At 28.4% G+C, this 15,829-nt stretch overlaps 1 protein-coding gene and 2 long non-coding RNA genes across 3 annotated transcripts; 2 read left to right on the top strand and 1 right to left on the bottom strand.

The window, feature by feature from the left end:
• Window positions 1-403: 403 nt before the first annotated feature.
• Window positions 404-817, top strand: LOC107869712. Its single transcript, XR_001673914.2, has 2 exons — window positions 404-498; window positions 610-817. It is a non-coding gene; the product is annotated as an uncharacterized LOC107869712 (long non-coding RNA).
• Window positions 818-10,207: 9,390 nt separating this feature from the next.
• LOC107869711 lies at window positions 10,208-14,245 on the top strand. The gene is made up of 3 exons (XR_001673912.2): window positions 10,208-10,509; window positions 13,072-13,378; window positions 13,466-14,245. It is a non-coding gene; the product is annotated as an uncharacterized LOC107869711 (long non-coding RNA).
• On the bottom strand, window positions 11,292-12,231 carry LOC107869710. The gene is made up of 2 exons (XM_016716183.2): window positions 11,949-12,231; window positions 11,292-11,712 (listed from the first exon to the last, which is right to left on the bottom strand). Exons 1-2 carry the CDS (start codon window positions 12,214-12,216, stop codon window positions 11,603-11,605), a joined length of 378 nt encoding a protein of 125 aa, XP_016571669.1. The 5' UTR covers window positions 12,217-12,231; the 3' UTR covers window positions 11,292-11,602.
• Window positions 14,246-15,829: the final 1,584 nt, after the last annotated feature.

Below are 15,829 nucleotides of genomic sequence, written 5' to 3'. Positions count from 1 at the left end.
TAACTTGACGTCTTATATGAACTCACTTAAATTTTTCTGACAGGTATATTTTGTAATAGTTATACTATGTCACTTCTAATTAATAGAATAGAAGAAAAATTATTATAAATCACGATAATTTAAAATTTAAATTATTTAAAAAATATAATTGACTATCAATGCACAAAAATTTGAAAAGGAGTATAATATATATTATTTAAAAATTATATAAAAAATATTAAAAATTATAATAGTTAACAATTTAAAATATCTAAAAATATATTAAAAATATAATTAATTATTTAAATTTTATTTGTGCTACATAAATTAAGGTAAAAAATAATTTATATTCGCCTAGCACGGCCCTGGATACCTGTATTAGCAAATGGAGTTTCAATATATATTTTATTCATTTCATGCCACATGATGATAATGAATTCATGAGGTTATACGTGTTTCAACTATGAGCTTCTGTAAAATATGTGACGTCTCTTCCACTTTCTCTACCTTTCTCCTACGGTATTTCTCTCTCCTTCTTTATTAATCAATCAAAAGAACAGAAAAAGCTAAGTTGTATGTTCTTGCCAAAATTATTTCATGTTACAAGAATTCTCCAATTTTTTGTTGTAGCTTTTCCGGCTGGGTTATAGTCTTTGGGTTTTACTTAGGGTTTGCTCAGTTGGAATTTTACTTGGGGTTGATGATGTCTGCTCAGTCTTTTATTTCAATGGAAGAAGGAGACCCAACTCAATTTTTCAATTTCTGCATAGATTGGATTCATCTGTAAAGTGACTATATTTAATGAAGACAAAATTTAAACTGTCTGCTTGCCTTTTCATTATATTTTTCATTTTTCTGGCAAATTGTGTTTGCGGTTCAGGATATACTATTTCCATATACTTGTTATGTGAGAGTTGTTGCCTCTTTTTTCCATGTCCCAATTCCTATAATTCTTTTGTTATTGAAGGTATTTGAAAAAATACTTCTATAAGTTGGGATGTGTATTTGGATTCTTATTCATCCATTTGTTATAGAAGGTATTTGATAAAATACTTTATAAACTGGACTATGTACAATATTATAAGTTGTGGTTTTAACTATTTGGATTTCATGTCTCCTCTCTTTTGTTTGTGATGTTTAATCAAATAAGTGCCCGTCAGTCAACTTACATTACAACATATTAAATAATTGTGAACGTAGTTTAGATATTTTGTGTTTTCGTAAGCTTACATCTAGAGAAATCTTCAGGGAGCAGAAAGGCCACAATTGTATGTCGAATAAAATACATCTCAGTATATTAAAGCTTCTGCTATACGCGAATCGAAATATATATCCGATAAGCTTGACATATAATGCTTGAGTAAATTAGAGAGATTATAGTATTTTCTTATCAATATCGAGAGATAAATATTTGAGATTTCAGTTTTATTGGATAAAAGTAAAATAGCACAAAATTTAATATATGTAATCTTATTTTTTTTCCGGTTTCTAACTCATATATATGAACTACTTGTTCAGGAAATGGTGGTGACTGAATCGAATACAATTTTGTATCGGTTTAATAATTTATAGGTAAATTCTAATAACTTTAACATATATCTCACTTCCGTATTTTTTGAATTACTGGGCTCTGATACCATTTGGAGGGGGGTGCGGATACCTGACGTATGAAATAGATTTATTAGGTATCTAGTGAATCTATTTTTCTTTGTGCGTGGATATTTCTTAAATTTTGTTTCAATATCTTTTAATGATTTACTTTTTTGTAAGATATATTCATTAATTTGTTTGGTTTATTATTTTATCCTGTAGTAATTGCAGAGTTACAAATTTCTGTATAATAACTTATCCTAACTGTACTGTAATGTATATCTAATTCTAGATTTTCAATGTTATTTATTATCTTGTGTTGTTCTTATCGTAGTGAGGTTTTTAAATTATATAAACTATCGCATGTGCTTTTTTCTAAATTTTCTAAGGTTTCTTCTATCCATATTAATTTTTCTTTTAGATTCTCCATTATTTTTCTAATTCGGTTTTTATAATTAATTTCTTTATTTAGATTATCTTGATTTTCTCTAGTTTTTCTAATATATTCTAACATCTCTTAATCTGAATAATATTCTTCTGGGTAAATTTCTTGATATAACTTCCAATTTATGGTTTCAATTTCATAGTCTATTACTTTTTCTAATATTATTCTCTTAATATCTATAATTTCTATATCTTTAAGTATATATAAGATTAAGACTTTAAGATAATCTAGATGATCTATCTTTTAAAATTGATTTTATTATAATATTTTGTAGTTGTTTGTTTTAGCCTTAGTAGTTCTTGCATATTTTTATCAAGAAATTCTATGTATTTTATATCTTTATTTTTCATGTATTTGTCTATATTTATTTTCATCTGTTTTTCTAGTAACTGTATGTTTCTCATATCTTTTTCCAAAAATCCTATGTAATTTATCATGGTAAGTATTTGTAAGAGTAGTTAGGTAGGTATGGTATATAATTTACTCTAGTCATGTAATATTTACCAAATGCTTTTTCTAATATGATTTTTCTTATATCTACTACTTTTATATCTTTAAGTGCATACAAAATAAGTATTTTAAATTTATCTACCATCACATCAGATAAATAATTATTCATTTTCATAAAATTGCTTTTTTTCAAAATATTTCCTTCAACCATGTACATAACAAAATATGGTCATCTTAGATTACTATATACTAGATTATTCTTAAATAATATGTTCTTCGGTCATTATTAACATGGTAATCCGGATACTTTTTCCCTTAAACAGCGTCTCTACTCTGGTTACTCCCCGCCACGGCTTCTTGCCTCATTGGTTTCACCTTTAGGATGGCATAGTTCTTAGGGATCTTCCTCCGTTTCCACTTTGTTAATAAACTTCTTAACATATTATTCTTCGAATAATTCTACTATAAAGTAACTAATATGAATTCATTTTATCATATCATGATTGTTGGGAATTATGAATTTAGCTATTCATAATCATAAATAAATATACCTATTCGAGTAGTTTTGATATTTCTGAAGTTTGTTCCTCCATAGCTTTTTCCATTGAAATATGTCTGTTTTTTAATTAACTGAGTAAAATATTTGTTGTGGAATAGAGAGAGTATTTGCTTCAATGCATGAAGGCTTGCTTTGCAATGCCTTCAGTTGCCTTCATTTATAGAACGAAAAACTTTACAAGCATCTTTACACGTTTTTTAAATGTTATTCTATAAGTCAAAAAGGCTACTAAACCTAAAAAGTCTATACATAGCCTTTAAAGGCTAAATAAAAAAGTTCAAGTCTATAAGTCTACATAATTTTACAATCTTAACAATTCTACGTAAAAATCTATACAATGCTTCATAAATGATCCAATATCTTGTCTTCCATTGATGTTGTCGTATCTGCTATATCTCCATTATTGCTTTTTATCTTATCTTTCTAACTGGCATTTTGTCTTCTTTTATTCTAGATGTACTTCTGGAATAATGTTATCTTCTCCATTACATCTTGAACATTGGTGATCTGAATATTTGTGTCCAATTATTTTACAATACCTTGTCAGTAGTCCGTCTGAAATAAATCCTTTTCTAATTGCTCTTGCGGTAGATTGTTTTTCTGGGTTAAGTAATGTCATTATCCATTGTCTGACATCTTCCATATCTGCTTGTCGTAGCTCTTTTGAATTAGAATAAATCATTTGATGATCTCTCGAATAATAGTTCCATATTGGGTTTCCATTAGTATAATTATTTACTAGTTCTTGGATAATCGTAGCTAATCCAATAAGTCGTTTATTTGCGTAGAAGTCGGGTATCTCAATTCTGGGTATCTCCGGTTGCTGTGTAATATTTTCTGGTATGATCATATCTCTAGTTACTCCTATTTTTACAACTTGTATAACTGGTTTTATTTCGTCATATAGTATCTCTGCTGGTGCAGTATAACGCTTTATGTAAAATAGATTTCCTTTCGTTATCCTTTTGTAGGTGGTGAATATCTTGTGTAATTCTTCCATAGCTGTTAATTCTTCTCCGTCTTGGGTGTATATGGTGTTTAATAGTCCATAGTCAGAACAAGTTTTTACTAGGCTTGGGTTAGTTTTGGATAGTGCAATTAGTTTGTTATATCCTTGTAATTTTTGGGTTATATAGTTGGTGTTTGGTTCTTTGATGTTTGTAGCTCTGGGGTTATGGTTTAGAAAAGATTGTACTCTGTAGATATTTTCTATGTATTTCTGGGTTGTGTAGGTGTAAACTTTTTTATCTTAGTTTAGGCTATCTCGGTATGTGGTAACTTGTGGGGGTATGAACAAGTGGTCTTTTTGTGTTTTTGGTGTAAATGGTTTTTCAAATATTTTATTCATATTCATATTCTGGTATCTTGGTCGACTAACTCCTTTGCTTGTACCTGCAGAAGTAGATTGATAAATGTTATGGGTTTTATGGAGTGTCCCAACGTCTTCTTCTAGCTCTGGAACTTTTATGTCTTCCGATCGACATAGCTCTGCACACTGCTGAGTTAGCTGATTTGTAGCTATAGACTTCAGTTTATCTTCATTAGTCTTTAGCTTTTCTATCTCATTACCCATACTGTCCATTTTCATTGAAAGCGTAGTTAGGGTGTTGAATATTTTTTCTAGAGTATCTTCTCCTATTATTTCAGTCTGTGTAGCTTTATCTTGATATGTAATCTGCAATAACATTTTTGTTAGTACTGATTACTTCAATTATAAATGTGAAATTCAATATATTCAAGACTAATCTCCGAATCTCTTTTGTTGTAACTGAATTTTGTATTTTCTTTGTTAACCACCAGCGTACCTGTGTATTATCTGTTCGTACAATAAATTTGTTATATACAATATATGGCTCAAATGCTAACAAACATTTATATAATGAACATAATTCTTTCCTATTTATTTCTCATTTTATTTCTGTCTCATTGAACGTACCTGAGTAGTATCTACAATGGTGTTCTATTTTTTCTGCTTCATATCGATACTTAAGTACTCCTCCGTAACTATATTCACTAGCATCTGCTTCTACTATATATATAAATTTTCTATTTTCATCTGAAAATTGTAATTTTGATAATTCTTTCAAAATAATTTTATTTTTTGAACTTATTTTTTATCTTCTTCATTGTAGTTATATTCTACATCCTTTTTTAATTTTTTCTGTAGTGGTTTTAAAGTTTCTGCTAATTTTGGAATATATTCTCTTACTTGGTTTACTAATCCTAAAAATGATTGAAATTTCTTTTTTGTATCTAATTCTTCTTTCGAATTTATTATTTTTTGTACTATATGTTGTTGCATTTTTACTCCACTTTTATCTATTTGTATTCCTAAAAATTCTATCTGATTTTTCATAATTTCACCTTTCTTTTCGCTTAGACTTATTCCCGATTTTTCTATTATATCTGTAAACTGTTCTAATAATTTTAAATGTTCTTCTTTAGTTTTTGTATATAATAATATATCATCTATGTATACTATACAATTAGATAATTATTTAAAATAACTATCCATAAAATGTTGATATCTACCTGGTGCATTTTTATATCCAAATGGTAATACGTTCCATTCATAAAATTCTTGTGGTACCGTAAATGCGGTTAATTCTTTAGATTCTTCTTCTAACTTTCGATGGTAAAATCCTGATTTACAATCGAATTTGCTAAAATAATTATATCCTTGTATTTGCCTTATTTTCAATATCTTATTTGGTATTGGATAATTATATGTTATAGTTTTTGCATTTAAATTTCTGTAGTCAATAACCATCCTACTTTTTCCTCTTTTTTGTTCACTATGTTTATTTACTATAAATGCTGGACTATTATGTTTACTATTACTTTTTTGTATATATTGTTTTTCTAATAATTCATCTATATGCATTTTAAATTCTTTTAAATCGTCAAAATTATATGTTAATGGTTTCTGGGTTATTATGCTATTTTTATCTATTAATTCAATTTTTATAGTAGTTTTATGTTTTTCCCATCCTTTTAATGGATCTTCATTATATAATTGTTCTAATTTTTTTTTAATTATTTCTATTTTATTTATTGAAAATATATTTATTTCTGTTTTATTTATCGAAAATACTATTAGTTCTATTGTATCTTCAGTATTTTTTATATTTTCTAACTTTTGTGTAATTTTTTCACTTCCTTTTATCCAATCAGTTTTCTTTCTTATTTTATTATTAACTCTTTTTGCTCTTACTTTCTGTTTACATGGTGTTGTAAACCACCAGTCTGCTCTAGTTATTATATGTGGGTATAATTTATCTAAGAACGGCATTCCTAAAAGTATATCTTTTGATGTTAGTTCATAATTATAAATTTCTTTTATTGTTAATATTTTATCCCATACTTGTATTTTTACATTTCTAGCTTTATGAATAATTAATCTTCCTTCATTATTAAATCCTTTAACTATTATTGGCGTTTTTAATTTATCCCATTTACTTTCTGGTAAGCAATTATATCTACATAAATTAGCTTCTGCTCATGTATCTATCATAGGCGTATAATATCTACTGTAATATCCTTCTACTACTATCTTCATTAATACATATATTTTCATTTTATGTTAAGACTCTTCTTAAGAATAATTTTTCTTTGTTATATGTTAAGGTTAATTGCGTATGTTCTATATTTATGGTTTTACTTGTTCTAGCCATTTTATTCCTAATATTATATCTGCTTTTTGCATTTCTTCCTTTACTTCGAATTCTATTTTTATTTTTCTAACTCCTATTATTATTTCTTTTTCTGCTATATTTTTACTATTTATTAAACTTCTTGGTAGATCTGGACACATATCATTATCAGTCTTTATTTCTTTATTTTTTACTAGATATTTTGCTATATAGTTTTCTTCTTGTCCTGTATTCAAGAGTATTAGATATTCTTTTTCATTTATTTTTCCTGTTATGTAATATTGGTTTAAATTACTTATTGAGTTTGTTTCATAACTTGTTCTTTTTGATGAGCTTGATGATTCTGTTTTTTCATCAGCTATTCTTTTCGTTGTACTTATTCTATCATTTACTATTTCTAAATTTTCTTCTATATCTATGTCTCTATAGCTATAATCATTATAATCTATTGTTTTTACAATTTGTTCGAATGGGCTTTCTTTCGTATTTTGTTAATCTTACTTTTTCCTGTTATTTTATGTTTTGTTGTTAATACATATAGATTTTTGCATCTTGCTGTAAATATTTTACTTCTGGGGTTAATTCTATTCCTGATATTTTCCAATATAATACGAGTGATTTATCTATATTTTTATCTGTTACTGCTACTGAATAATTTGCACTTATTATAAATTAAAATTTTTGGTATATTAAATTTCCTTTTACGACAGTTATGATACTTTTTTCTATAGGTTTTATAATTCTATCATCTGCTAAATATAATTCTATTGGTGTATCTATTCCTTCTCTAAAACATGCTTTTATTAGTATCTCTGTACCTCCAAGGTGTACATATTTTATTGGATCTCCTTTATTTTTTATATCATTTATCTCTTTATTAATTATTCTTTTTGTTACTAGTGGTATACTAGCTTTGCCTTTTGCATATCTGCAGTCTATTACATGTTCTTTTTGGCATACTACATAATATTCGTCCTTTTTCCTAGTAAAAATATTTTTTATTGTTGGTATTTTAAATATTTTTCTACACTTAAATCTAATTCTTTTCCTTTTATTTCATCAAATATGTTACTGTCAAATATTATTTTTTGTTCTGTTCCTTCATCATTTAAATATTCTTCCTTTGTTATTATTTTTATATCTTTTTCAGTCATTTGATTCATCTATTTCACTATCTATTTCATTATCTGTTTCGTTTTCTGAAATTTCATATATACTATCCTCACTTTCTAATTCATAATCTATATAATCTATCTGCATATATTATGTATTATCTATTTTTATTTCTGATATTTGTTTATTTTTCGGATTTTTAGATGATTTACAATCACTAGCTAAATGGCCTATCTTTCCACAATTATAACAAGTACATTCTTTTATAGATTTCTTCTTTTTATATGGTCTTTTGTATTTATAATTTTTTACATAATATCTTTTTCTTGGTTTCTTATATTTATATTTTGATTTTTTATATTTCTTATATTTCTTATGTCTTTTTCTTTTCTTATAATATCTTTCTTCACATCCAAATTGGGGTGCTATTTTATTTTTGCAACATGCTAAATTTCTTATTAATGTTTTTTCCATTTTTAATTCTTCTCTATATTTTTCACATAAGTTTCTATACCATTGTTTTAAAAATTTTATTCTTGCTCCTAACGTATCTACTATTTTTGCTTCTTCCCAACTTTTTATTATTTTTGAACTAAATGGCTCGGTTAATTTATTAAAATATAATTTTCTTATCTCCTTACTTTCTTCTATACTATATGCTCCTTTATAATAATATTCTCTAAATGCGCAAGTATATTCATCTATATAACACATATTACATATTGCTAATTTTAACATTAAATTCCTATTTGTATCTTTTTCTTCATCTTGTTCTTCTTCGATTGTTGTCGTACTACCAAATTCATCTTTTATAGCTGTTTCATATTTTTTTAATAATTCTATAGGTGTTATTTAGTTGTTGTTGATGATGTTCCTTCTATAGGTTTATTAGTTCTTAATACTTTCTTGCTATTTTCAGTTAAATTTGAAAACCATAATTTTACTGATCCTATTAGTGTTCTTTCTATATATTCTGGTGCATCTGTTATGTTTATATTATTATCTAATAATTGTTTTGTCATATATCCTATCCATAATTGTATTATTTTTTCTGTATCTATTACACAATCTAGATCTAAAAAGTTATAATTTTTATTAACTATTTGTTTTGGTGTCCATTTGTCATATTCATTATATTTTTTAAACTTGCTTTTATAATATATAGGTTTTCTTATTTCTGTTGTTTTAGGTATTATATTTTCATCTTCTTTTTTATCAAGAGTATTTATTTCTGTGTGGATACTTTCTAAGTTTTCCTCATTAATTTCTTTTTGTTTTTCATTGATTTCTAAATTTTTTGTATTTGTTAATATTTCTGTATATGTTTCACTATCTTCTGAATCATAATTATCTGTCTCTTCAACATCTATATTATTTATTTCTAATTCTTTATTTTTTATTTTCAATTTTTCCTTAAATTGATTTATCTCGTTCAATAATTTTTGTTCTCTATCTTTTTCTTCTTTTTCTTTTTGTCTTTGTTCATACAGCTCTTTTAACATTTGTAGTTCTTTTTCTAATTCAGCAATCCTACTATTTTTAGTTTCTTCTATTTTTCGTATTTCTTCTGTAGTTTGTTGTTTTATTTTCTCTATTTCCTTTTTCCTATCTATTTCTTCATTTTCTCTTTCTATTCTTACCATTGCTGTCAATTTATCTTCTAATTTTAATTCTTCTTTTTCTAACATTAGATATAAATGTTCACCTATTTTCTTATATCTTCTTCCTAGATTAGAAAATACTATTTTTATTTTTAATCTTTCGTGGTTTTCATATATTTTTTCATCTATTATAAATTCTTCTTTGTTCATTTTATTGTGAATAGTTCATGTTGATATATATATTCTAAACTATCTATTTGTGATTCTAATTTTGATATTTCATCTTTTTGTGTATTTATTGAATTTTTACTAACTCCGGCAAATATATTATAATGTAGTCTTTCTATTCTTATTTTTAATTCTTTACCTTTTTGAGAAATAATTTGATTTAATTCTTTGTATTTCTGCACTTTATTCATTTAAACCTTATTTATAATATCTTGGTAGGTATCTAAATCTAATTTTATCATAATTAGGTGGTATGTGTCTCATTCTTCTAGATTTTAAATGGATTATTAATTTCGCTTCAATACTAGATATTAAGATAATTAATTAGACTAATCTTTATGGATTTTCTTTTGTTTTATTTAGGCTTATATATTCTGAATAATTACTAATTAGAGATTCTTTAATTTTTCTAAAAGCTTCTCTATTTTTAAATCGTCTTCTCATAATTAATTTAATAATTTATAGGTAAATTCTGATGATAATTACATATATCTCACTTGCGTATTTTTTGAATTACTGAACTTTAATATCATTTGAAGGGGGTGCGGATAGCTTACGTATGAAATAGATTCACTAATTTCTGCCCCTCAGATTTCTTTTGATTTGTGACCATCTTTTGTTTGTTCATGATAGGGGAAGCATCAAGCAAAACAATACTGTACATTTGAAGATATAGTTGTGCATAGATATACTCCATTTTAATTGGTTCTAACCTAATAGTGAATATTGTTTCAATACTAACTTATTGTTATCACAATTTTTTATTGGAAGTCGTGCTCTCTTTGTGCTTTGTTGTTGATCCCGCATATAGAGATGAAGTAATTTTCCTCTCACTGTGCAGATGGGAAAAGATGTGCCATTCGTAAGCCAGAAATGGAAGAGAAAAAGCTGGTATGTCGCAATCTTTCATTTGATCCTTCCCCTATAGTATGCTAGTCATTGGATATTACCCAGTTTGTTGCAAATTTCTGAATATTAGCTATGTGTTCCGTCTCATGCATGGAATTCTTTTTTTTTTTTTCAAACCCAGATGTCAAGTGGATTTTTTGGTTTCTATTTATGTATCTTCGTTAGAATATATGCTTGTCTTCCCTTTGCCGGAGTTTCTCTTGAAGTTGTTCGCTAATGGAGATAAATAGAGTAGAACTACTTCAAAAATTCCGATTTCTAGATTCTAAAAAATAAAAATACCTAGTGTAGTTCCACAAATATAGATTTCTTGATTCTGAAAACTATAATTCTAATATTTCCTGTTTGTTTCAAGTTTCCATGGCATAGTTGCATGAGAAAGTATCTCTTACCCCCTTTAAAGATTGGGTAAACATATAGAATAAAGTCTAACAGATTTCAGTTTTAATTTGAAGCTTATGGTGGCCTTAATTCCTATTTCTTTTCCGGCAATTTCAGTTATGCTTCCTTCCTTGGACCTTCTCAGTCTTTAATCTCTCAAAGAGTAATCCAATAAAGCAAGTCGTTATTAGAGAATCCAAATTTGGCAGTGAAAGTCATGAAATCAAACCTCACAAATCACACTGTGTGGTATCATGTTTTAATTTATATGAAGATGTCTAGGCTTTAGTTTAGTTTTGTAATCCTATATTTCTTGAAGGTGTGTAAGACATCATAACTGCATTAGTGAAGTCCACTCTGGTAGTGTATATACTAACACAAGTTTACAACAGCTTTAGCTTCCACCTTCGCACTATGAAAGATATGTAATGCCAATATTGCATGGTAAATTGTTGTCATCTTCTGTCAGTGGCATACATTATATCTGTTAAAAAAGCATTTCTGTTCTTGTAGAACAATTAGAGCTCTGGATCAAAACACACAAGATCAAAATCTGGTACCAACAACAATGCACCAAAAGTCACCAAAACCAACACGACCTATCACAATGTCGAGAGTGTTGGCTCCAGGAATTATCACTGGAGTCACGAGGAATCCGATTGCTTTTGATTTGTTTCCTGCTATGTCTAAGCCACTAAAGAAGAAATCCTCTGCTTGTACAATCCTTGGGTCCTTGCAAACCTTTCCATTCTGGTGACCTGCCAAGTTTTTTTGGGTCCTTGCAAACCTTTCCATTCAGGTGACCTGCCAAGTTTTTTTCGACAACAAAAGACACATGATTAATACTCCATTCACTTTATTAAATATTGAATTTTCTTCGGGTGAAAGGCTACATCTTGATGGGGTGTCTATATAACTCCTGAACATGTTCAGTTTTTCAATTTCTAATGCGAGTTTGTTATAAAATTCACAAGTAGTCATTTTAATTGAAAAGAACCAAAAAATGATTAGTGAATGCGTATTTCCACATAGTAATATACCTGAGATTGTGGAGTCTGTTACACAAAAATCTTGAAGTGGACTAGGGTCAGCTGCTAAACAAATCCCCAATAAGAGACCCAACACGAAGAACCTAGAAGCCATTTCAATTTTTGTTCTGTGGGGCTTCAAAGAAAGTGGATTGTTTGTGGAGAAAGCATTTCCAATGGAGTTGCAAGGCATCACTAATGATTGGGATTTATAGTGATAATTGATTCCAGTATACCATTCCAACAGAATCGAATTAGTCAAATGAGTCTCGCTGTACATGTTCACAATAATAATTAATGTAAATATGCTAATAGAACAAGGATTCTTGTAACTCTTCACAGCCAAATCTAATCTTTAATTTTGTTAGATTGCAAATGGATTGTAACCTCCTCTGTCGAACCTTTAGTTTTTTTTGATTTGTTCTTCCATTCTACTTTTTTGTTTATACTATTGGTTTTTTGTGTGATGGCTGGCTGGAGGGGCTATCTCAGTGAGGTAGTGATAAGATCTACAAACACTCTATCCTCCTTAGACCCCATTTTGTTGGATTTCACTGGGTACGTTGTTGTTATTATTGGCTGGCCGGAGGAAAATAGAGGAAAACATTGAGGATGGGAATATTATTCATGTTTCGACTTTTAATTATCAGATTTTTTAGAACAAGCTCTCCTTTGAACAAAGGATCATATAATCACCTGTCGTCAAAATTCATGAGCATATTGCTCATATCATCTGAGTTTACTTGTAACTACTAAACACCATAGGCTTCTCGATAGAATTAGGAATAAAAATGTTGAATTTCCTACTCCATCAAAAGGTTCTTTACCTTATAAAGCCTCTGCTGCTGATTCGAATGCGCTTTCTAGTTGATCTGGGCATTTATTTAGTAGTATCTCAGTGCATAATCTATTTATTAAGAAAATTTATTCTGATTTTGTTGGTGATATTGAAGCTGCACGATTAGATTTACCACCAAGTAACAAGCAATCGTCTAGCAATACATGGAGAAAATTGCTAAATGATCGTGAAATACGGAAACCTATACAAGGAAGTAGTCAAATGCAACCAAAATTGTTTTGACTCAAAAATCAGTTTCAGTTGGTAAACAAACTCTTAACTAGCACTAGATTTCAGGAAACAACTGCATAGGAGTAAGGGAAGTGGGCCTGGCCGACTTTTGGGGCCAAAAGCAGTGCCTCCCAAAATCATAGGTGGTCCAAATGGCAAGAAGATTTTTACAGCAGGTGTCAAGAGCACTGTGCCTGCTTTGCATAAGCCAACCCCTTCAAATTTGCAATCTCCTGTTCCAAGGTGATCCTTGGTACAAAAAAAGGAAATACTACAATCTGGAAAATCAAGGGTGATGCTGAAACAAGCTGAGCCTTCATACAAACATAAGCCGATGATGCATAAACAGGCAGTGCCATTGTCCAATTCTCAGGTATTACCTATATTTTCATTTATGTTATCCACTTTATCTTATATTTTTACCAACACTAACTTGCATCTTATTTACCCTATGTAACAGGTCCAAATTTTTTTTTGTTGAAGATCACAACAAATGAACCTATTACCTGACTGACCTTCAACTTAATACATCACCTATTGTTATTATGTAAATGGAATATACATGATTACCTTTTAAGCCTCTGAATCGAAATTTAAACATGATGTTTGCTTTCCAATTAGTATTACTATGTTTTTTCAAGTAAAGTCGACTTTATACCTCTAAAATTTGATTATGTTGGGCCGTGCTGATACGGGTATACATCTCTAGTAAGAAAAGAATAATTTGCATATGAAAGGAGTCTTATGTAAATGGTTATCATATTTGATTTTATATTTACTTAAATAAGATAAATTTAACCTTAGGTGTTAAAAATAAAGTAGGAATATTAACAAGTTGCTATATCGCTATATTTTTCTTAAATTTTTGACAACGTTCATTAAGAATTTTGTCTAATTGCAGGTTTTTGTAAGCTTTGTAAGATGTTTAGAGCAAAACAAGTGGAAATAAATTAGTATAGGGAAAATTAGTATAGGGACAAAACTAGAAAAACGCAAATTCTGATTAGCAAGGTTATGAAAGGCGATGATCAAGAATCAAGTCTGAGAAAGCGGAGCCCAGTCAAATGCCATGTTCTGAATGCACCATTCCGCAAGAGTCAAAGTCAGGCATCAAAGGTTATTATTTGGGGACAAAAGTGGAGTGGATATTCGATTTTATGTTTACTTAAATAAGATAATTTAACCTTAGTTGTTAAAAATGAAGTATGAATATTGACAAGTTGATATATCACTATATTTTTCTTAAATATGAGTTGTTATTGCTCATTAAGATTTTTGTTTAATTGCAGATCTTTGTACGCTTCGTAAGATGTTTAGAGAAAAATTAGTGGAAATAAATTGAGTATAAGGACAAGAATAGGAAAATGCAAATTCTGGTTAGCAAGGTTATTAAAGGCAATGTTCAAGAATTAAGTCCAAGAAAGCGGAGTCCAGTCAAATGCCACTTTCTGGATGCAACATTCTGCGAGGGTCAAAGTTAGGCATCAAAATTTATTACTTGGGGACAACACTGGAGTGAAAATCTGATTTTATATTTACTTAAATAAGATAATTGAACCTTAGGTGTTAAGTATAAAGTATGAATATTGATAAGTTGATATATTACTATATTTTTCTTAAGTTTGAGTTGTCGATGTTCATTAAGAATTTGGCTAATGGTAGGTTTTTGTAAGCTTGATAAGATGTTTAGAGCAAAACTCGTGAAAATAAATTGAGTACAAGACAAAAATAGAAAAATGCAAATTCTAGTTGGCAGGGTTATGAAAGGCGATGTTCAAGAATCAAGTCCAAGAAAGTGGAGTCCAGTCAAATGCCATATCTTGAATGCACCATTCCGCAAGGGTCAAAGTTGGGTTATTACTTGGGACAACACTCGAGTGGAATTCGATTTTATATTTATTTAAATAAGATAATTTAACCTTAGGTGTTAAAAATAAAGTACGAATTGACAAGTTGATATATCACTATGTTTTCTTAAATTTGAGTTGTCAATGTTCATATAGTAGTTTTCTAATTGCAGATTTTTGTAAGCTTGGTAAGATGTTTAGAGTAAACCTAGCGGAAAAAAAAATGAGTATAAGGATAAGAATAGAAAAATACAAATTCTGGTTAGCAAGGTTATGAAAGATGATGTTCATGAATCAAGTCCAAGAAAGTGGAGCCCAGTCAAATACCACGTTCTGGATACACCATTTCACGAGGGTCAAAATCAGGCATAAAAGTTATCTAAAAATTATATAATTACACAATTTATATTTTTAATATTATAAAAAATTTTAACTCCCTAAACATATTACAAAAATTTCACATATACATAGAATGCTATATATATGTTGGCTATGTTATATATATTAATAAGGAGAGAAAATAAAATAACTTAAAAAGTGAAAGAAAGTGTAATTACTTTTAAAAGGTTGTATTTATATTATTTATATAGAAATTATTACTTAGGGACAACACTAAAAGTGAAGATATTTTCTGTCATATTACTATTGAGATTAATTTCACGGTTTAAGGGTTTTTATTTTATTAAAAAACATGTTTTGGGGGCAGGATTCAACCTACTTACACCTTCTAGAGAACATTGCAGATTATTGGTTCTTGTTACTATTTGATCTTTTTTGTGGTGGTTGTTACTATTTGATTACTCTTGTTTTGTTTTGCTTCTTAGAGTTTGGCCAAGTTAGAGTAATTTTCATTTACCATGATTTTAGCTGGAAAAGAGTCAAACTAAAGTTGAATGTAAATTAATTACTCATTCCATCCCGTTTTAGTTATCCAATTTTTCTTTTACTCGTCCCTTAAAAAATTATAAAAAAATGAG

This window comes from Capsicum annuum, chromosome 4 (assembly GCF_002878395.1).
Source record: "Capsicum annuum cultivar UCD-10X-F1 chromosome 4, UCD10Xv1.1, whole genome shotgun sequence".
In the NCBI taxonomy this organism is placed as follows: Eukaryota; Viridiplantae; Streptophyta; class Magnoliopsida; order Solanales; family Solanaceae; genus Capsicum; species Capsicum annuum.
Note: the sequence above shows the minus strand (reverse complement) of the source record. Positions and strands in the feature narration are given on the sequence as shown.

What these genes read in the sequence shown, in the direction of transcription:
- LOC107869710 (XM_016716183.2), bottom strand. Translation starts at nt 12,216, where the DNA reads ATGTACAGCGAGACTCATTTGACTAATTCGATTCTGTTGGAATGGTAT. An exon ending in AACAGACTCCACAATCTCAG is followed by an intron (nt 11,713 to 11,948) that starts GTATATTACTAT and finishes AAAACTTGGCAG; the next exon opens with GTCACCTGAATGGAAAGGTT.